This window comes from Syngnathus leptorhynchus, chromosome 19 (assembly GCF_054491065.1).
Source record: "Syngnathus leptorhynchus isolate UIUO chromosome 19, UIUO_Slep, whole genome shotgun sequence".
Lineage (NCBI taxonomy): Eukaryota > Metazoa > Chordata > Actinopteri > Syngnathiformes > Syngnathidae > Syngnathus > Syngnathus leptorhynchus.
The window spans coordinates 1,810,050-1,833,069 of record NC_141213.1 but is presented as its reverse complement, the minus strand read 5'-3'; the positions used below and the strand labels follow the sequence as shown (position 1 = coordinate 1,833,069).

The following is a 23,020-nucleotide window of genomic DNA, read 5'->3' as shown; positions in this document are numbered from 1 at the left end:
GTGAAGAAGAACACGACAAGAGATCCAGATTTGCATGGTCCATTCCCGTTTCTCCTTTGTTCATGCTACACTTCTTTGTGGTACTTTAACATGCTTTGCAATGACGTTTCCTCGCTTCGAATCCGTCGGGACGTTTTGCACGTGTCAAGAAACGTCAAGCTGCCGTGCATCCATCAGCGAGCGCTGAGCCGCGATGTCCGCTCAGGGAGTTTGGCCTTGTCCTTCAAATGAAAGGTGAAACGGGCTTTTCTTGCTGAGTGCAAACTTTGCTTCTTGGCCTTCAGTCTCGTCTCGGTGGTCGTCATCATCCACCTCCTCATCTTCAGCCCGACTGGCTTGGATGGCAATTTTTTTTTTTTCCATAACGCTGGCGCTTCCTGCGGGCGGAAAGCTTCCCGACAGCCCCATCATCAATCAATCGGGCTGCCCCCGGGCGCCCGTCTACTTGCTGAAGCCATCAGTCAGCTTGCTTCTTTTTTTTGGGGGGGGGGGGGGGGGGGGGCTGTCTTGACGTGCTTCATATGATGAATGAACGGGATGGAAAGATGATGGGATGAATAAATGACGGTAGACTACATGGATGGATGAATAGACAGATTTGAGGAATGGATATACAAATGACAGGATGAATGAAAAAAATATGGATATAATCAATTGACAAATGAACAAATGAATACATGAACACGATTGGTTGACTAAAGAGATGAACGGGCGAAGGAATGTATGACCGAAGCTTGATAGACGATGGACGAATGAATAAAAAAAAATTAAAGGCCAAATAGGTGGATGGGTGTGTGAATGGTGGCTTGGTGAGTTTATCGGGCGTTTCCATGGTTACGTGCGGGCGGTGCCATACAAGGCGGCTCAGAGTTCAGGTGAAGTTCATCAGTGAGCGTATGTAGGACACGCATACACACACATTGCTGCGTTCAGGCCCCGCCGGGAACAAGCAGCGCCGCCGCTGCCGCCTCGCCAGCGTGTTTGAAGCCTTGTGAAGCGTCAGGCAGCGCGCTAATGATGCTAATGATGACGCTAATAATGCTAATGACGCTCCCCCAGTGACCTGCCGCCGACGCTGCAGTGCATCGTTGGACAGGCGGGCCACATGACAGGAAGTCATCCATACACTCTGCCACAGAAGACAGGTCAAAGGTCAGAGCAGCGGGCCTCGTGTGTTAATTAAATACACGGCGTGCCGTTAAATGCGTGTTGGAAAATGACGAGTCCCGTGACGCATCAGAAAGAAATACCTCTAAGATTCACTACCTTTGAAAACTATCGAAACCGTCTTTTGTTGTTTTTGCAGAATGCACCCAAAGTAGGATGAAAAAGTTTGGGTGTCAGTGCCTTTAAGGTGAGCGCCGCGGAGCGACGTGGCTGCCGTTGTCCTGACTCGACTCTCGGCCTTTGATGCCAGCTGCCGGGCGGCCAATCAAATCCGTGCTCTGCCTCGCTTTCAAGTGCATTCACCTTAAACAACACCAAAACACATCAATCCATATGAATAATTCATCGGCTGCGGGCAAAGTCCATCACGTATACGTTCAAGCCACATCCAATCGAAATCTAATCGGCACGTCATCGGCGTTGCTTATTTTCTCCTCGGCACGCTCGACTGACTCGGGCCGCCCGAGACCGCTCGTCCTCATCGACATTCTCCACACTGCGGAGGAATGCCCGTGTATGTGTGTGTGTGCTTTACATGTCCTCACATGACTTCACCACTGCAATATGAAGAGTGCGCATACACACACAAGCATGATATTCCCTCTTGATGGTGGACATTCTGCATTGAGACTTTATGATGACGTATTTATGATGACAATTTTACGATAGCGCATGAACTCATTGACTTATTAACAAACATAAACTGACAGTCGTGATGAATATACCCATCAAGTACGTTTTATTAATGGGCAGGCGTGGAAGGGGGTTCCAGCACTTTAATGACTAACGCATTCCTGTAGATGGCAGCGTTGCATCCTTTTGTGATCAAGCAAGGGAATGTGGGTGAACTACAACAGGAAAATTTCCAAACCTTGAATAAAAAAACAAAACAAAAGAAACAAAAGGCTCATCTCGGCAGAAGAGCAGACGCTCCACTTGGTGTGATTTTCAGCGTTGAGACAGTGAGACAGACCTTCTGTCTGTAGAAGACAAAGTGGGGGGGGAGGGGGGAAGTTTTGTCAACGCGAGGAAGACCACAATGACGTGCACGTGTTTGACTCAGAGAGGAAAAGTGACGGCGCAGACGAGGGCTTTCACTGTCATTGATGATGTCACACGTCAACACTTTGATGTGTCATCACGTCTGCTTACCTTCCTCCATCATCCTCATCCCACATCGCCGTCGGCCTCAGCGTGCGGGCGGGGAAACACCCTGGCAAAAGTAAGAAGAGGAATTTTCAAAATAAAAGTCCACAAAAGTCTCAAGGAAAGAAGTGACATCATCTGTACAAAACTATACACACTCAGCTTACAAGCGGTCGCGCACCCACGCGCTCATCTACGCACGGACAAGTTTACACCTACGCAACACACACCGAGTGTGTTATTTAATAATTCCACACTGGCGTAGACGGGAAGAAGACGTCAGAATGTTGAGGACAAGAGACAATGTGAGAAGAATGTTTGTGTTTCAAATAACTTCAGTAAATGCTGAGTCAGCATGAGTGCACACACACTCACACACACATACACACACACACACACACACACACGGTAGCCATGTTAGGAGACGCCAGGGATGTGAACTTGATGGTGTGTCCAAGCTCCTCCTCCCCCTCTGGCTGTCTCCCATCATTTCCTGTTCCTGTTTGGACATCGGACATATGGCGCTCCGGCGAGGGCTCACTGAGATCACGGGCTTTCCCCTGACACACACACACACACACACACACACACACACGCAGTGTTGTGAATGATTGCGGCCTTCCTCTGTCGCCAGGGCAACCAAGGACGTGCGGTGACATCACGGCGCGACAAGCGTCACTCGAGGAAGTCGCTCTATTTGCATGTTGGGAATCCCTTACAAGGCCCGATGTGGCACCCCCAAAAGTCAATCAAAAGTTGAACATAGCCCAAGATGCACTTTGTCCACACAAGAAACACAATTTTTGTTTGTTTTTAGGCAGTTTGAAAATGCATCTGATAAATTGAGCAGTCAACAACAATATGTAGTCACTGAAAGGTCATCTTGAAGCTTGCGCCCTCTAGTGGAAGGCCACCTGTCACAAGACCTCGCTGCCATGTACAGGTGATGATTATTTGACGTACCAATGGAAAAATCAAAGACTGAATCAAGCTTCGGCAACGCCAACGTCCGTCACACGATGACTCGCTCTGCCAACGTTTGAGGAAAGCGTGCAGACAAACGACGAGTCACATGCTGATGATGTTACGCTGTAAACACGTCAGAGCAGATGTGGGAGCCCTTTTCCTCTGAACTTCTCAGCAACGACGCTTCCTACTCATGCACGTACGCACGCACAAACAGGGAGGCGTTTTCCCGACATGCTGAGGACACATCACAAAGCGTCCAAAATAGAAAAAGGTGGTCACAAGAACCACATCAAGCTACACGTCTCCTTGTGGAGAAGCAGCGGCTCTGCTTGGAGCTCCTCTCAAAGGTCTTCAGAACCACCCTTGAACCTCACCTTAGAACCTTCGAAAGGTCATTACAAAAATAGTTTGCAACCTTTGACAGGTTTTAGAACATCTGATGGGTTCTAAGAACCACCCATGTCTGTAGAAACACCTTTGAGAACAACACAGTAAGGCCTGAGTAGCACTGTAGGATCTTGAAAATGGCATTTGGAGAAGCAGCCAATATTGTTGGAACTACTGCAGAAGCCCTTCAAAGTGATGACAAAGTGACAATATTTTGGATGAACATTAGAAGCTGTGATGGAGGTGGCTCCAATGTCCCTGGGAATCTGAGAAAGGTTTTTGGAAGCAGCCTCGGACCTCGGCTAGCCTTCAGAGGGAACCCGGAGGCTGTGATGGATTCCAGCTCAGAAATGTCCAGTGTCGGGACTCGGCAAAGAAGCTGCATCAGCGAAAAAATGTTAAGGTGGAGGGTGGGTGGCCGTCTGCCCTGACCGCATCATCTGGCACTGACGCAGACGGGAAAGATGACGTCTAAATTAATGCAGACGGACACTCACGACAAGTCATGGGGAAGTTCAAAGTGGGGACCACCAGGTTGTGGTGGGCGGGGGGGGGAGCTGGGAAAGAAGCAGAGAAGGTAAAAGTTGGAAGAGTGTGAGTCACAAAGACAGCGAGAGTGAGAGCGAGCGGCGGGAGGGAGGGAGGGAGAGAGGGAGGGAGGGGGGAGTTTGGCGTCCAGGGACGAGCGCAGCGCGGCGCAGAAAGAGAGCGAGAGAGCGAGCGAGCGAGTGCAGTTCCGCCCACCCAGCTGAAAGCATTCAACTAGTGCGCCAAGGATCATTCAAGGATCACTCAGCCGGGAGCAAGCGGAGAGCCGCCAGGATCGCCGCAAGGATCTCCGCCAAGATTGCAAGCGCCACAGGTTGACTGGCTTTCATCGCTCGCCTGTGCGCCTTTTTACAAACGGGACCAACTTGGAACCAAAAGTCACCCTCCTTCGCCATGTCCACACTGACGGCGCTGAGCGGCGCTGTCCTGCTCCTGCTGCACGTGTGCCAGTCATCTTCGGAGCCGGCCGAACCGGCCGGGCGCTGCCCCTCCTGCGCCCTGGCGGGCGTACATGGGAACCAGGGCACCCAGGAAGAGGATGCGGCCCAGCGGGAGGTGGTGGAGGCAGTCAAGCGCCACATCCTTAACATGCTGCACCTCCACGCCAGGCCCAACATCACCCGGCCCGTGCCCCGCGCCGCGCTCCTCAACGCCCTGCGCAAGCTGCACGTGGGTCGGGTGGCCGACGACGGCAGCGTGCACATCGAGGGCGAGTCCGAAGGGAGGGGCCGGGGGGGAGGCGGCGGCGGAGGGAGAGGAGGGGTCACGACCCCGCCGGCCGCCGTCACCCGAAGCCACGACGACGACGACGATGAGCAAGACGCCACCGAGATCATCACTTTCGCCGAGCCCGGTGAGTGCCGTGCCGCCGTCGCGAGCACACGCAAAGTGCATGCGGTGATTATACATTTGTTTGGGTTTCAACTTCTCTTGATGACAATTTTGAATGGATTAATTCAACTCATTCACTTCAAAAGAATTCAAGACATCCACATGGCAGTGAATGAGTTAATTATTTATTTTTTTTGGGCAGTATTCACGTTCAAACTGTGCATAATGTTAGGAATGTTATCGAACACTTTTTGTTCGTCGCTCCTTATTTTTTTCAATTTTGTCTCAGTTTTAATAAACACTTAGGCCCGCTACGCAACTATGCTGGTCATAATGTCGGTTGGTCACAAGTATTGATCAATTTATGAACTACGAATGGATTAAAATGATTAAAATAGGTGAGGTGTGATGGTCCAGCTACGTAAGTTTTTAGGTGGTGTTAAAAGTTTGAAAAGCTGTCAATTAGGTTCGATCATATGGAGTGGCCCAAAACAAGCGCGGATGACATCAGCGCATTGTAAACACGTCGCTTAGCGAGTGCGCCAAAGTAGCGCGCGCGCGTGCCTACGCTCTCAAACGTGTGACGGGAAGTCATGTTGTCGTGCCCTCGGCGGCCGGCGGAGGGCGCCGGCCCAAACGCCACGACGGCAGGCGGGTCCGGTGATCCGAAAATAGCTCCAGATCAAAAGTGTTGTTGTGCGCTCAAAGGCGCCACCGTGAGAAGACGCAACGGCCAGGACACTTGCGCCTTTGTCGCCGACAAGCCATGCGTTCAGCGACTCGCTAATTAATTGGACCGAGCGAGACGCCACTGCAAAGAAGACGCGGCGGAATTCTTGGCGGAGATGCCCGCGTCCTTTAGTAGAGCACACACAAAACCCCGGCGTGAGTGCATGTGCGTTTGGCTAATTGGACTTAATTGAACACATCATTAGGGACATTCCTCAGAGAACTTTCATGTGTCGGCCATGTTGGCGAAGTCTTTGTTGCTCCTCAGTCAGGATTCAAACTGCTGGGCGTGAAAGGCAGCGAGTCGCTCGCTCAGAGCAAACGACATTGCTGTTCGTCTCAGCCAATCACACGCCACCTGTGGCAGGTGGGGGTGTGGCCACTCAGGGCGTGGGGTCGCAACCACTGCCTCATTCCCAAGCAGGCCTGGCGCTACCCTGGGGCCAGGAGGGGCTCAAGCCCCCTTACAAAAGGGTGAACCCCTTCCAGCATTTCATTTGAAATTCCAAAAAGTATGTGGAAATTATTTCGGGAGTCGAGTTGTGGTGAGCCCGTTATTGGCCAGTGACCAGTCCTGGATTCAGCGACCACCGGGATAGACGCCAACTACGACTAGCACGATGAGGAAAGCCCTCACGTCGATTCGATAGCGCGCCCGGTGTGGAGTGACGAGAGCGAGCGGAGCTGCGATTGGCGGGGGTGGGCGTGTCTGTCCATCTTGTTTTCTCTTCCTGTCTGGGAATAATCTCGTCTGCAAGCCAGCTTTGATCCGCCCGAATGGAAAAGCTGGGCCGGCGCAAAGAAGCCGCAGAGAGATGGATGTTTTTTTTCCTCCCGTCGTTTTTTTTTTTTTTTTTCCCCCTGTCTACGACGACGGCGAGCGCGTTTGAGTCACTCGGCGTCCGGGACATTCCTCTCGCCAGAAGAACGACGGCTGGCGGCTTTTTATTTACCAGCTGTTTCACGTCCTTTTGCGTTTTTCAAACTGCTACGTGTGCACGCAGACTCACATGTGGTGCCAATAAGGCCGAGAGGGCGTGGAACTCGGATGCACATGTTTGCGCGTCCTTTGAGCCTGACGCTCGTCAAGGAGGGAATACGCTTGGTGAGAATCAACAGGATGCTTTTCATGTGGTTGGCTTTCTCAGAGAGGAGGGAGAACAAACACTCGCAAGTGGATGGTTGGAGAAAACAAAAAAAACAAAAAAAGCTCGCTATTTCTCTACTCATGTTGCACGTTTTAACTTTTAAGGCCATGAATTTGGTGATGAGAGAATATCCATGTGTGTGTGTGTGTGTGTGTTGCTATGGTTACCTGCTGCTGACCGCATTGCGTCTTGTTCATCTCAGGTGAGGCCCGGGACACGGTGACCTTTGTCCTATCCAAAGACGACGGAGGTGGCGAAGTGTCTCTGGTGGAGCAGGCCAACGTGTGGCTTTTCCTGCGATTGGCCAAGAACAACCGCAGCCGCGCTAAGGTGGCCGTCCGCCTTTTCCAGCGGGGCGCGCCTTCGTCTTCGCCACAGGATGACGTCTTGCTGGCAGAGAAGACGGTGGACACCCGCCGCAGCGGCTGGCACACTTTCCCGGTTTCGGCGGCGGTCCAGGCGCTTCTGGAAGGGGGCGCTTCTGCGGAGCTCCGCGTCAGGGTGTCTTGCCCTCTTTGCGGCGAGGCGGGCGCCACGCCCGTGCTGCTGTCCGGCGGCGGGTCCCAGCAGCGCGCCAACCGGAAAGAACCGTCCCAACGGGAGCAGTCGCACCGGCCTTTCCTGATGGCGGCCGTGCGGCCGGAGGACTCGGGCGACGCTCGGCGCCGGCGCAAGCGAGGCCTGGAGTGCGACGGCAAAGTGCGGGTCTGCTGCAAGCGCCACTTCTACGTCAACTTCAAAGACATCGGCTGGAACGACTGGATCATCGCGCCGGGCGGCTACCATGCCAACTACTGCGAGGGCGAATGCCCGCTGCACGTGGTCAGCATCACGGGCTCGGCGCTCTCCTTCCATTCCAACGTCATCAGCCATTACCGCATGCGGGGCTACAGTCCCTTCCAGAACCTGCGCTCCTGCTGCGTGCCTACGCGGCTGCGGGCCATGTCCATGCTCTACTACAACGAGGAGCACAAGATCATCAAGAAGGACATCCACAACATGATCGTGGACGAGTGTGGATGCTCTTAGACCTTCACCGGGACGGCGGACGCATCAGGCGTCGGGTCGGGTAAAGAGGGGTGGTCACGTCCGTCCTCCGGGCACTTTCAGACAATAAGGAAGAAAAGAGATGAATATTAATATATTTTTGTTAAGAATGAAGTGGACGTGGCCTATTTGTGTGGCTGAGACCATGATGGCGGCGGCGGCGGCGGGGCTGACACGCCACAAACTATGCAACTTGTTTGGGATACGTCCCACATTCACCTGCCATCAGGCAAAATCTGCCAAGAACAGTAAAAAAAAAAATAATAATTTGAATTTGACCTCTCCCACATCTCCACATTTACAATTATATTCACATTTCAATTTCCAGCTGTCATGAAATGAAAGACTTTCATAATGCAAAAAAAAAAAAAAAAAAAAAGATGGCGCCAAGAGGCCAAGGGTGCTTGCTTCAACTAAAGGATAGCGGCAAAAGTGAGTTCCCCAATGTATTGTAACACCAAAATGTTCAACCAAACCAGCTAAGAATGAATGTCCGCTTGCGTAATAGCACAACTAAACAACACAAAACGGCCATAGACGGGCTAACGGTAGCAACAGCACCGTGTTGCCGGGCCGGGCACATTTTATAAAATTGCGACACTACACTTGGGTTCAGACTCGCCCATCCCCAAAAAGTGCAACCTAGCGGACGCAAACATTGAACGGCGATAATTTGGGGTTTCACTATGAGCAACTTCCACTTTTTCCTTTTGTTTGCTGAAACGCACCTGGATGAAAGATGGACACTCTCTCGAGTGTGTGTGCGTGTGTGTGTGTGTGTGTCCGAGTGTGTGTGTGTGTGTTGAGATTACTTGAATGAAACAAGTTGGCTTAGCTGCTGGAACCAAACACTTCTATGTTACCATGGTTATTATGTTTGACGTTTACTGTCACGGAATATATAAATAATATTATTGTTTATGTTAATAATAATCATCATCATAATAATGATGCGTGTTATTTGCGAAATGTTTTTGCACTATAGCGAGACTCCAGGTCACAGGTTTGATCCCCGCCTACGATACACAAAACTTCTGCTGACATCACTGGCGACAACGTTAGCGTAGCAACGAGCTAACCACCTGCTAGCTGTGCGTGAAATTATTTGATCGGTCAAATGTTCACCAGCTTGACTTTCCTTTCACTTTTAGCTCTTTTCAGACACCAAAGAGGCCCGTGTGTGTGTGTGTGTGTGTGTGTGTGTGTGTGTGTGTGTGTGTGTGAATACGCTGGAACGTTAGCTCAAGTTTTCTAAAATGTACATTTGCGTCCCCAAAAGACTGAGCGGTGTTGAGCTTCTACTCAGAAATTTCCCACAATACTTTTCTCCTCCAAGTCAACGTGTTTCACAGGGAGGAAGGAAATGTCATCATTTTCCAAACTTTCACCAAAAACCTCTTTTTGTTCTGCGCTACTTTCGGACGCTTCCCAACGGGCCCCAGCCACACGAAAAGAAACCAGAAAAAAATAATAATAATAATACGGAGGGAAAGCTGGTGTTGTTGACACTGAACACGAAAGACGAGGAATAAAAAAAAAAAAAGCCTATTTTTTATTCTGTAAATATGGAAATTGTGGCTTTGATGTACAAATGTGCTTGTGACATTTTCTGATCTAATTTATTGGACTTTTCTGCTTCCCATTAAAGTTTCAAACAACAAACGCAAACGTCTGAGTATGATTATGTCAAATGGAAACTTTTGGAGCAAGAGAACCAAATGGAAGGTTTGACGAGCGCGGAAAAAAAAAAAAAAATCATGCCTTTGATTCGGGATGTTCAAAGGCACCTTTACGGGTCTAAAAGTAGTGCTGCAGCGCACCATTATTTCAATCCATGTGTTGATTTCAGTTTGATCTATATATCCGATTTGCTCGATTTGCATCCCCTTCATTCGGAAACGGAACATGATGTCACAGCGCTAAAACGAACCGACTGAGATGAGTTGAAGCTCGAGTGAAGCGAACGATCGGAAACACGCCGACGAGGGCGTTGGAAGCGCCGCGAGATGTTCAAAGCGGAGCAGTCGGCGCCTCTTTTAAGCGGCTTGCGGCTCTTCGTAAGCCAGAAGTCAAACAACAACAACAACAGGCCGCTTGAGTGTCAGTCAGGGTTGTCGGCGTAGACGGACGGACGAGATGTTGCGGACGTGCGTGCGCGTGTGTGTGTGTGCGCGCCACGCCGGCACGTTGAATCTGTGTCGCCTTTTTTAATTTCCTGTTCTGCTCATTTTACTCAGCTTGCTCAACATAGGATTAGCGCTTAATGGAGAAGGAAATGACACAAGTGCGTCAACACACACACACACACACACACACACACACACACACACACACACACACACACACACACACACACACACACACACACACACACACACACACACACACACACACACACAGACATGACCTCTCACGGCCTCGTGCGTCCTCATTTGGCTCAAAAAACTTTCTCCTGTTCAACTTCTTGGTCAAAAGTGCCAGCGTCCGTCTGTGTGTGTGTGTTCAGATGGTCCGTCTAGACAGACCTGCACGATGAGAAGACTGGCGTCTAGTCAGTCGAGCGAAGCAGACCAGGGCGGCAACCCGTCTCACGCCGGCGCCCACGAGTCCGGTGGTCACGTGCGTGCGGCTGACTCAGGGTGTGAATCACGGTTCGTGCGTGAGGCGCAAGGATGGGCAAAACGTCAACAGATTGGTCGTTACATTTGGCTCCGTCCACTTGTCCTCAAGTGGCTTATCTTAGGATGAGCACATCGAGGGACTGGTCGCAAGTTGAGGCCGTGTTTTTTTTTCTCTTCTCTAATGACAGGAAGTGTCAAAAGCATCAACAAGGCGGACCCCCCCCCCCCCCCCCCATACACACCCACATTCGCCCCTCCCTGCCTAGAGCTCGTTCGCAAGTCAACAAGTGTTCAGCGGACAGCAGCCAGGGCGGAGTTCCCTCCCAGGCTCGGCCAAGACCGATCCCCCGATTGCGCCACGAGGTTCCCCCAAAGTCGACAGGAGGACGAGCCGGAGTTGCCGGCGCTTTTTCCCGCCGGCAGCGCTGAGTCACTCTGGCTGACCCGCCGGTGACTTGCGCGTCTGGGAAAGACATCGGAAACGCAAACAGCAAGTTGACAACAACTTTGGGGAAGGTCCTCCTTCACATCCCTGCACTCAGGGCGGACACCGACGCGCTCTAAAGTGGCCCCTCCCACTAAAAGATGCATTTCTGCCCAATCTCAGCATGGGCTCTTTGATTAAAAGGACAAAAGATGGCCACGCCCCCCGATCCACTTGAACATTTTGGGAATTGCTGGCTCGATTCCGGAACACGGGAGCGACGAATGGCGTCACGTGTTTTAGAACGTGGACGGACAAAGTAAACCAAGACCATGATTCACTCAGCCACGCTGAACGGGCGCAGCTGTGTTTTGACGGCACGCATCGTAAACACGCATGGAATTTTTATTTTTGAAAGGAACTAACTAATACGGGACAGCTACTTTTAAAAGACGGGAAGCGTCCAATTCTTTTTGTCTTCTTTGTTTGTTCATTTTCAAGCGTGCTCGTCAGAGTTCGGCTCGAGGTCGGACGAGGGTGCATCGGGGCGAGGGCAGGGTTGAATCGGCGTGAGAGACAACAAAGACGAGACGACAAATGAAGAGGCCCGGCGCGAAGCTAATTGTAGGGCTAAGCTAGAGACAAGAGGAGATCACATGACGCAACGAGCCACAAGAAGGCGGGCGGGGCGGGGCTGCTGTGACTGAACGAAGAATGCGGTCTTTTCCTAACCGACTTCGTTAGGGCTCCAAAAAGAAAAGAAAAGAGTGACTCACCTTTAAAAGTGAAACGCCCTTTCTGCGGAAATCCTTCCTGAAGACACAAGATAAGAATCAATCAATAATTTGCACATGACAATCATTTCGGATTCCAATGAACTCGAGTTGCGGACCCGACCTGTTTACGACGGCCGTGTTACTTTTGCAAAGCCAACGACTGAAAACAACTCTGTCGGATGCATCTTGTGATTTCTTGTGAGAAGACCCCATCGCTATGGCAACCTGGAGTACACATCCTATCTGGACTGTGGTGTGTGTTTTGAGGTGTGTTTGAATGTGAAACGCAGCTGTTCCAGCTGCACGCCGCCTCCTTCCCTGCGGCCAACGCCAGGAAGTGTTTTCCAGAGAACCTCCCGCCGGACGTCATATGAGGGAGTCCCGGCCCCGCAGCCAGCGTGCCCGCCTGAGTGCGTGCGAACCCGCCTTTGGCAGCAGCGCGGCGATTTGGCCCGGCACCGACTACCCTTATTGTCTCTGACACGAAAGCTGTCTCGAGGACTCGCAAAGGCCATCCATCAATCTAAGCAGAGCTGTCCAAAGCGCTTTTCTTCCGAGGGCCGCAAACGGAAAAATGGAAATGTGCAGCTCGTTGGTTTGACACTCAAAATATGTCGTTTTAAGAGCTCTTACTTTTATTACGAGTGAGTTCTGGTACTTAAGTTCAGGGTGTGAGTACTGGATAGTGCAGTGGTGTCAAAAGCTTCAAATCAAGTTTTTTTTTTTTTGGGGATTTGATTTTTGTGAGTCTCTGAGTGGCTTTGCAGCTGCAGCTGCAAAGCTTTCAAAATAAAAGTATTATTGATGTCAGCGCGTCTGCGATCGGCATCAGGATGCAAAAAAAAAAAAAAAACGTCTCCGGTTCCTGCACACGCTCCAGATGTCAGTCGGGGACACTTAAAGAGCTGATGACTTACGTACATCCGAAGGGGTCACGGATCAGCCATCCGGCCTTTCGGGCCTCGCTTGGGCCTCCGCACCACGCCGCGCCTTCCGGCTCCTTGTCCGCACATGCCGCGGCCTGGCGCTGTTGTGGCGGCTAGCGGAGATACGGTTAGCGTCGAGCCTCTGGTCACCATCATGGCAAATTAGCAACCATCTGGAGCAGATTACGCTCGTGTTAAAAAGAAGCCACTCACTTTTTCACAGCTTTCTTAGCAGCAAGTTGGAGCAGAAGGAAACGACTCTAGAAAGGGGAAGGGGGGTCTGATTTTAGAAAATTAATTCAAGATATCAATCAATCAAGATATGACTTTCAATTTCTCAACTTTTTTTAATGAGGTCATTCAGAAGGCTGGGATAAAATAATCTTTCATGAGGTAAAGATTCAAAAGTGCAGGATCAAATTTGGAGTTTTTGTGGTCGATTACTTCCCGCCGCTTAAATGAATCTGGAGTTGCGCAATTTTTTGGGCCTGCCTAGCAAGCCGTCAGCAAACAGAGTTCTGTGCCACGGCTCCCGACGCCAGCAGCTCGCTGATGACGTCATCAGTGTAGGCCAAGGCGTCTCGAAGCACCTGCACCGTGTGCTGGCCAATCACGGGGGGGGGCGAGGGCTCGCCGTGGGAGAAGCCGCTGTAGCGAACCGCCGGACCTGAGCCGCAACGACATCGCGTGACAAGTCACGTGACGCGTACATCCGACTTTTCACGCCTGACATTTGGACGCCGTCTTTGTTTATTTGTGGCTTTTCCTACAGTACACCGTCTTGCCCGCCTTCTCAGTGGCGCCACCTTGAGGCCAAGCTAAACTGGAAGCTATGAAAACGCTAGCACATCTTTAGCTTGTATCGCTAACTCCTCCTCCTCAATAATCATTGATATTTGAAATAAAATATCAAAGAGTAGCACTAATGAGCCCAAGTCGTGTGTGTGTGTGTGTGCGCACTAACCAGGCACAGTGATGTGTCCTGCAGTGGGATGTTCCATCTCCTGCATGAGCCCGTTGTGTTTCACCTGCACACACAAACACAAGTTAGAGCTGTCAACGATAGAATTTTGACTTCAGGACTGGCGCTGGGCGAGAACCGGTCCCGAGTGGGGTGGGTCGTAAGCCGGGCCGGGGGCTGTCGTGTAAGAAAAGAAGATGAGTGACAGCTGGCGGGTGTCGAACGGGAGCGAATCCAGATGTGTTGCAGATGTGCCAGAAGCAGCCTTCACGTGCACGCAAGACGACAACAAAGTCCAAATGTTTTGGACACTCACACGAGCAGCTTCTATTCCAAAGTGACTCACCAGCTTTAAGTGTGTGTGTGTGTGTGTGTCTGCTTGTCATGCAGGGTATCATTACATCCATATGGCCGTCTCTCTCACACACACACACACACACACACACATACACACACACACACGCTCACGCACGCACCTTGTACTTCTCAAAGGCTTTCCAACTCGTCATGCGAACAAGTCCAAAGTCATTGAGAAGGGGGCGAAATGTGTGTGACGTGCACATGAAGTCATCATCTTCTTCCAAAGGCAGAAACCAAGATGATGACAAGAAGGACGAGGATGACGACTGCACTTCACTTTTCCATCCAAGTCTTGCTCTCGGGCGAGCCTGGCCACCATTGTAGCGTGCGTACATTAGCGACCGAAGCCAACTCCGTCAATGACTTCTTCACCTTCGTTTCTTTTCGCGCCTTCTCTTCCGCTCCCCCCCCCCCCCCCATCCAACCCTTTGAAGCCAAGAGTGGCGGTCCATTAAGTCGACTAAGCAGCCCCCCCGGGAGCGTGCGGGCCTGCTGTTACATCACGTCAGTGCAACATCAAGGCGTGGGAGGGGAGGGGCGGGGGGGGATGGAGCGCGCAGCGACGAAGATCTGAGGTTGCCTGAACCTGCTGCTCTGGCTTTGACCTCGCCTATCAAAGCAGCTGCGCGTGTGCATGTGTTGCATAAAGCGCATGAATTATGCTCTTCATCACAGGACGGCTTTGGCGTGCCAAGCGGGACTTCCGGTCCCCCCTCGCCGCCATTGCTTCTTCACCTCCGAGGTGAACCCTGACCTGCTCATCCAACATCCTCCCGCCCGGTGTCTTCTCCTTCTCAACCGGCGCTTTCCTGTCGGTGAGACCCGCTTTTGGAGAAGTGAAGAACAAATACAAAGATTTGTTCAAAAGGAGCTTTTTGAAGAAATCTCACGTGTGACCTTCGCCAGCAAGATTACGGCTTGAAGCTGGAAAGCTTCGCGAGTCGTTTGCAGAACGATGGAAAGGGACCAAAGCCTCCGATGGCCAACTAGACCGGTTCAGATTCACGCAAGACCCGGGCCAACTTCCGGAACCGCTCAGACACTCCGACAGTGGCGCCGAACCCGCCCGGATGAGTCGTGTCCTCACGGCGGTGTCGTGGAAGCGGGCGTCACGTGACGATGCCACCTTACGGCTTTGTTGCTATCGGGCTTAACGAGCGGCAGATGAGTCAAAAATAGAGACTCGGCTTTGTCTGCCGCTCTTTGTATTTCGGTATTTGAGCTCGTTAGCGACTTCCAGTTACATAAAAACACCTTTCAAACTTCCAAAAATAATCCAAAGAGCCCGACCGCTTTTGTTAGCCACTCAGCCGTCCCGATGCCCGGCCGTCTGTTTGTGGTGTCACAATTTAATTGGAGCCTCCTCCCTCCTCCGCCATCTCCATGGGAAAGTATGCGGACACATTTTCATTTCATTACGTGCATTCCTGAGCGGCGCTCTCAAACGGAGGCCGAAGGTGGTCCGATTCCCCGGAAGCTCCGACGGTTTTTGCTTGGGGGTCGGGGCCTCGTCAGGTCGCCAGAACGCTTCCCCGAGAAATCAAATTTCTTTTCCGTTTGTTTTCCCGCTCCAGAGGCGTCTCCTTCAGGTTAGCGGCTGGCTGGAAAAGCGGGCCGACTCGATTTGACGATGGAGATAAGTAAGCGTGAAGGTCAACATGAACTGACTCTGGAGCTTTTGCTTGGCCTGATCGCGGGCGCGTCTGCTTGTGTGATCAGGTTTCGCCGACGGATGTTTTCCCCTCGCAGAAAAAATGTCACGTTCAGGCATTTTTTGAAGGGAAAACAAAAATGATCCTTCCAAATTTGTCACGGTGCTTCCGTGCTCGGCAGGTCAGTGGAAGTCACGGAGACATTGGCTTCTCGTTCAACCGCAGAAGCCCAAGAAAGATTCTTCCATTAGCATGTTAGCATCATGCTAATTCCCAGCAAGGAAGGATTTTTAATTGAAGGCATAAGAAGGCAGGTGGCCTTTTGCCTGCAGATGTTCCGAGGTAGCTCTCGATGCTTCTTTCCGGCGAGTCATTATCTTCTTACATCACATCCTCCTCCATCCGCACTGATTGGCAAGCGCACTCGCGCGTGACACCTAACTTGCGTGGCCTCACGGTGACCTGTAACCGCTTTGTGGATTCTGGCGGACCGGGATCGCCATGGCAACTGATGGAGCGGGATCAGCCCCGTAAGCCTCTCATGTTTTCACTCGGCTCCAAACATGACGCTCGCCGTCCAGCTGTTGCAACACCTCGTCTCCGTCTTTCACTGTCAAGGCCGGCGCCCCCGAACGCTCGATGGCTCTCCTCAACTTCCAAGTTTCACAAAAACAATTCAGATCCAGCTTTGCACTTTCTGGAGAATCCCCCAACAAGACCTTTGACCCAGGAGGGCGATCAAGTGCGACATGTGGAGAAGAAGAGCAACAGGCGTCCTCTTTGGGAAAAGACGCCAAGATCAATCTTCTCTTAAAATAAACCCCGGCGTGACGCAAGCGTTCCTGACGGAGCGCACGCTCATGAACACGTCAGTGTCAATGTTCTCCGAGGAGCTAATTGAAGTACGAGTGTCTTTGGAAATAAACACGCTGCCTCCAATTAGCGTGAAACGAGAACAGGTCGTTCAGGCCTCGGCAGAGAGCCAACAAGCCAAAAATGATTTGTTCCTGTTCCTGCAACGCCGATTGCCGACAGGTGAACAAACACACGTTCAGCTGACCATCACCAGATGAGAAAGAGCTCCAGCGAAGACTTTCTTTTTTTTTTTCTTATTATTATAGCTGACGAAAAATGTCCTATCGGCGAGATTGGGGAGAAGGGAATGACGAATGATTGGGAACGTCGAGACCACATAATTCACTCTTCTCGCTGTCAAATGGCGAGCCGAGCAAAAATTGTTCACCTTGGTCTACGAGCTCCGTCGTGACCTCCGAACAAGATGTGTGGGGGGGGCGGGGGGTTGACGGTGTGAGGTCCCCGCGACCCAGGAGCTCGCTGGAAGCCACCGCAGCAACATTTTACTGCAACTTCACTTTATTTGACAGTTTCCAAACTGTAATAAAATGTATTTATAGCCGCCGTGTCCAAGCGAAGAGGAGTACACGGCTGTATTTCAAAGAGGAGGCGGAGCTTGTCGCAGGTTGAAGAGCCCCAAAAAAAGGCATGAGGAGAACCGCCGGCTCTTGAGCAAGGCAGTCGGCGGTGTGGGCTGAGCAAAACTGCGTTGCTTGTTTAGGTGCGGCTGATTTACGTCCAACTTCCACTTCGGCGTTGTTTAGCTTTGGCCTCCGGCCGTCAGGATATGAGAGCCATATTTAGCTGCATATTTGAGGTGACAGCTACTGGATGGAGGGCTTGCGCTCGTAAAAGGGAGTCGCCGCCGCTGACCTTCGGGGAGACGAAAAGTTGAGGAGGACAACGCGGACCCAATGTCGTCAAACTTGCAAGGTGAAGGGGAACTGTCTGTCCCACGTGACACCGCTAGCATCAAGACCGGGTTCTGATGAATTTGTGGGATATGAATTAAGCAGATTAGGCCATGTCTAGGGGTGTCCATTTTGTCCCGAAATTAAAAAAGTGTCCCCAGACTCATAAATAGAGGCTACAATCAGACCCGCGGCTAGCGTCGGTGCTCCAACACGCAAAGCTGAAGAAATGGAAAAAGAAAATGTCTGACACAGAGAGGCGGATGAAAGCGAAGAAGAGGAAGCAGTGAGCGAGATGGACGCGGCCAACGGTGACGCGAGACCAGGACGCTGGCCAAATGACTTCCAGACTTTTCTTTGGGGCGGCCTCGTCCCCCCCTCGACTGCCAGAAGCCTCTCCGGCGCCGCCAAAACACACCAAACACACAGGCTGTATTGGGAATCCCTCCCTTCCTGTGCATCGAGTGACTTATCCTTTTTGTAGTAGTGTTTGAATATAAATCAGAAGCAAGCGAACGACAAAAGCGCTAGAAAACCAACGAGAAATTCCTGCCTTGCATCACAACGGAAAAATCCTTTTTTTGCACACCTGACCGACGCTTTGGCTGAGACATCCCAAACAAAAGCGATCATGGCTTCGCAGCCTGTGAGACACGAGTCGGGGCACGAGTTCCTCTCTGAGGTGTGTCTCGATCCGCGAGGAGGGAAAAAACAAACAACAATGTCGTGATGGAGAAAACAAGTCGGCGCCTCTTGAGGCAGATGAGCTGCCGTGAGACACGCACACGCAGGCCGTCACACGCGCCCGCTGAATCATAGCCTCTATACGAGCGCGCCGCCCGCCATGCCAGGTGGTGGCAGGAGCTGTTGTCCGCAAAAACCTTCGAGTCCAACTTGTGGCGAGTCTCACAACATTCCGGAACATTCTGGACATGCTCACATGTTGCTGACTAACATTAGCATGTTGTTTACTTTAACCTCTTCAACACGCCACACACAAACACACACACGAACATGAGACACACACACACACACACACCAAATGTCCTGTTGCTTTGTTCTGCACATACATGGACGTACGCACACACATACGGGCGATGAGTTTGTGTCGAGTGTGAAGTGACTCATGAGGATTTGCTCCTATTTGAAGGGAAAGTGGGAACGTGCACGCGCACACACACACACACACACACACACACACACACACACACACACACACACACACACACACACACACACACACACACACACACACACACACACACACACACACACACACACACACACACACACACACACACACACACACACACACACACACACACACACACACACACACACACACACACACACACACACACACACACACACACACACACACACACACACACACACACACACACACCCTCACCTGCGGGTCAGAGAAGACGTCCCGGATGCTGTTGATCGGTCCAATGGGAACGCCCGAGCCTTCGAAGTGTCCCAGCCAATGTGCCGTGGTCTCTTGCAGAAACCTGAAAAAGGGGGCGGGGTCAGACTTGTGCAGCTAGCTTCAAATTGGGTGCGGAACTTTTCACATTAAAAAAATGGGAATGAGCAAAGATGAGCTACCTCTGCGCTAGCGTCCGCACCAGCGCTTGACGGTTTTGGACTCGGAGCTTGTTGGTGGCGTATTGAGGCTGCTGGCTGAGTTCCGGGAGCCGCAGAACCTGGAAACACATCAGCTGTGGTCACCGTGACGACCACCAACGTCGTACATGGCGCCCGAGGATCAACGTACGTGACAGACGTTGACAAACTGCTGGTCGTTTCCCGCCGCTATAACCACGTGACCATCTTTGGTTTTGAAGGCCTGATTGTGCACACAGGAAGGCGACAATCTCGAAAAGCGGTTCACCAACATTTTGCCATCTCGCTAAAGAAAGACAGCGGAGAGGAGTTAGCTTACCTGGTAGGGGACGATACTTTCGTGGGCCGTCCCCCAGCGCCTGGCCTCCTTCCCGCCGTTCAGGAAGTTGGCGGCAACGTGGCTGAGGCACGACACCTGCCGCACACGAGCACAAAAAGGCCTCAGCGCCTCATCCAAGCCCAACAAATCCCACCAGAGAGATTCGGGGAGCCGGCGAGGCGTGATGGAGGGGGGGGGGGGGAGCGTTTTGGGGATGTTGACATAAACGGTCTGGTTTGCATTTGTGGCCACTCGCGTTTCAAGTCTGCGCTCGCGTGGAAGCAAAAAAGAAGAGGAGAAAGAGGAAGACGAGGCCCACGGCGTGCCAGCTGAGTGGACTTGACGCCACATGTGAGACAAACCACCGCTTTGAGGCCGACATGAGAGCCGAGCCCGGCGCGGCAGCTTCTTTGCGGCAGCGCCGTCGGGATGACGAGCGAGCGTCACGCTGCCGCTTTGACACGAAGGGGTTGGGGTCTATCCAAGGTGACATTGGGCGCAAGCTAGATCAACAATGGTGCCAATTGGCTAATGCACAATTTCAAAAGTAGAGTTGGCCAGCTCAATATTTTGCAATGAATGCGCCTTTCATTTTCTAACTGTGACTGTTTTAAATACGACTATTTTTGAAGAAGACAACTTTCTTCTGGGGTTTTTATTTAATTGTACCATGACTACATCTTGGGAGGTGACCTGTTCATTCCTGTGGCAATAAAGGCAACACATTGAAGTGGTCTTATATTGGCATTCTCAAGTTGGACATCCCTGATTTCGTGCCTCTCCAAGATGGGGAATTTTTTTTTTCCACAACTCCTTTATCATAGTTCCTTGCAAACCTATTATTATAATTGATGAAAAATAAACAAAATAATAAAAGTTAACATTGATAACATTTTTCATGATGAAATAAAAATTTGTTTTGGAATGTCAAGTTACTAAAACTTCAACAAAAACTCACTCTAAAGAGTGAAAATGTCCTTCGTTCTAGTCTTTTAGGGCTGAGTATTGATTTATTTTTGTTTACAGCTCGGAATTCAAGCGCGGTGGGGGGTGCAAAGGTCAGAGGTCAAACCTCAGACCGGCCGGCGTGGTGCCGGCGTGCAACATAAAACAGGCTTTTAAACGCAATGCTGTCGCACAAATGGCACGCTTCGACGCCACAAATCAAACGCACCCTGGGACACGCCGGAGTCTGGGAAAGGAACGATAAGCCCTGATTTGTTTGGATGTGCAGCAAATATTGATCGATGTGTTTAGATTCTCCCGAGCGCCGGTTTACACACGGAGCACTCTTGGGGAGTCGTCCATCACACACACACACACACACACACAGGCGCTACCTGAGAGGATAGCAGATCACAGTCAATGTGGGCGCCCCTCCCCGTCCGTTGGCGCTGCAGCAGGGCAGCCAGGACAGCGCCGTGCGCGTACAAACCGGTCGCCAGGTCAGTCATGGCTACGCCGGGCCGGACCGGATCGCCGTCCTGTTGGCGCAAAAGCAGCATAGTGGGACATCTCGCTTGCGCACGGGCAAACGCAAGGGTGCCTGACCTCTGACCCGGTGATGTGCATCATCCCGGACAGGGCCGAGGCGATGGAGTCGTAGCCCGGCTTTTGATGGTGAGGACCTGTTTGCCCGTAACCTGCGCATAGAGAAGGTCACGCGGGGCGGCGTCTTCCAACCAATCCGAGAGTGTTGACATTTTGGATGTGACTTTCCCCTCAACGTTTGTACGAATGAAGACAAAGCTAAAGAAGAGGAGGGCCAGCCACTGACGCCATCTGGTGGCGTTTCTCGGCAGTGGTGCCACATTTGCCTTTTTTGTTGTTACAGACCTTTTTGTCTGTTGTGTACGTGCAACGATATTGACACGCACCTGAAATGGAGCAGTAGATGAGCGCCGGGTTCGGTCCACTGAGCTGCTCGTATCCCAGACCCATAGCAGACAGTTTGCCCGGCACAAAGTTCTCCATCAGTACGTCACACACGCCCGACAGCTGACAGCAACGCAGGCAAACAAACAAGGTTAGCTAGTGTGTCGTCAGTACGTTAGCGTTGTCAACCTATTGGCTTGTTATTAACGCACATCGACCATGTTTGAACAGTCGTGCGGGTTTTACTTAAACCATTTTAGGAAGGAGATGGCAAAATGAATGCAAGAACGATGGCTGAACGGACCTGGTGGATGACTTGTGCTCCTCTGGGATGTTTGAGGTCGACAGCGATGCTCTGCAAGTGAAGAAGAAGAGATGAAGACTGGCAGATGGCCAACGGCGGCAAGCCTGCTTCTTTGGGGGTCCTACTTTTTTGTTGCGGTTGACGCTGAGGAAGTAGACGCTCTCCGAGCCCACAAAGGGAGGACCCCACGCCCGCGTATCGTCACCCGCACCTGGAGAGCGCCACACGCAACACGCTTCAACTTTGTGTGGAACAAATAACGGATTCAGCTCATTTGTTTTCATTTATACTTGACAAATGATGCCCCGAGATGCTGGGCTGTGCGCATCACCTGGTTTCTCCACTTTGATGACCTCGGCTCCAAGGTCTCCCAGCAGCATGGTGGCGAATGGGCCGGCCAAGACGCTGCAAACACACGACACGTCACGTCACAGGGGGCGTTTGGTTTATGACAGTGCTCATATACAACGTTGAAAATGTGTGGCTGTATTTGATAGAATTGTGATATTTAATTAGAGTCTTTTGAGTCGTGTGCATGCTGTTGACATTTGAATCTTCATTTTCTATTACCGGGTCAGGTCCAACACTCTGACGCCGTCCAGTGGCCGCCGATGGTCACCACCTGCAGACGAGTTGCATGTCGGATTTTAAACGGAATTCAACATCAACGTTGTCATGTAAAAGAACATAAATCAATTTGATGACCATAGCTTGCAATGTTGCAGTTTCAATTTAAAAAATAAAAGTAACTTTTCATTTGTCATGTTGATGGTAGTAACTTGACAGAACAGGAAAAACTCAGTGCTGCAGTGTTGCTAACTTGACCCTCGGAATACGACACCTGCTTTCAATAACTAATCTCGAACAGTTTTAATGGGAGAAGTCAACATCAAAAATAAAGTTTTGCGTTTCTGCCATGTCACTGTTGTCATGTGGAGGGGCTCGTATTTTTGTTTCAACTCCCTCTAACCGAGAAGCGTTGACTTAAGCGTTAGCCACTTAGCTTTTAGCGCTACCTGTTGCAGTTTGTGACAGCCGCCGCCCGCCTGCCCAACTTTTGTCTCTTTTCCTTCCCAGCCGCAGGGACGCCAAAGCTGCTGAACACACGCCCCGGGGGCCCTTCGACGACCAAACACACAACATAATTGGAGCGGCTCGTTCGTCCGCGGCTAATGCTAACGTCAAGTTGACGTCGCCTCGGAATATTCGAGGTACTTCCGGTACATTTTTCCCGCCTTGTCCCCTTTTACATCCATCCCTATGAAACAAATGCCCCCTTAAACTGCCTGGCCCGTTGCTGGGATACACCGGCAAGCCCAGCATATTGAAGTGCGCAAATTTTCTTCCCTCTCATTGAGCCACTTTTTTTATCATGAAAACAAATTGTGGAAAAAAAAAAAGGAGATTTTGTTGATTTGCCAGTAATTAATTGTG

The 23,020-nt window shown here is 51.3% G+C and overlaps 2 protein-coding genes across 13 annotated transcripts; one reads left to right on the top strand and one right to left on the bottom strand.

Annotated features, from left to right (window-relative positions):
• Positions 1–565: 565 nt before the first annotated feature.
• sugct (succinyl-CoA:glutarate-CoA transferase) lies at positions 566–22,968 on the bottom strand. Of its 12 annotated transcripts, XR_015069117.1 has the most exons (22): positions 22,603–22,968; positions 22,157–22,208; positions 21,918–21,991; positions 21,712–21,797; positions 21,587–21,637; positions 21,285–21,405; positions 20,959–21,050; positions 20,748–20,891; positions 19,408–19,503; positions 19,240–19,311; positions 19,071–19,168; positions 18,871–18,973; positions 13,685–13,748; positions 13,063–13,387; positions 12,934–12,980; positions 12,712–12,833; positions 11,795–11,831; positions 8,118–8,209; positions 7,958–8,029; positions 7,094–7,879; positions 2,320–2,380; positions 566–2,147 (listed from the first exon to the last, which is right to left on the bottom strand). XR_015069117.1 is itself a non-coding variant. In XM_085938548.1 (14 exons), exons 1-14 carry the CDS (start codon positions 22,907–22,909, stop codon positions 13,224–13,226), a joined length of 1,524 nt encoding a protein of 507 aa, XP_085794674.1. In that variant the 5' UTR covers positions 22,910–22,968; the 3' UTR covers positions 12,990–13,223. The 12 variants fall into 12 exon arrangements, 2 of the variants coding, with proteins under 2 accessions (XP_085794674.1, XP_085794676.1); XR_015069114.1 differs by having other exon boundaries at positions 7,094–8,029; XR_015069119.1 differs by lacking the exon at positions 8,118–8,209 and having other exon boundaries at positions 7,094–7,882.
• inhbaa (inhibin subunit beta Aa) lies at positions 4,612–9,190 on the top strand. The gene is made up of 2 exons (XM_085938551.1): positions 4,612–5,071; positions 7,129–9,190. The coding sequence occupies exons 1-2, from the start codon at positions 4,612–4,614 to the stop codon at positions 7,953–7,955; spliced, it is 1,287 nt and encodes a 428-aa protein (XP_085794677.1). The 3' UTR covers positions 7,956–9,190.
• Positions 22,969–23,020: the final 52 nt, after the last annotated feature.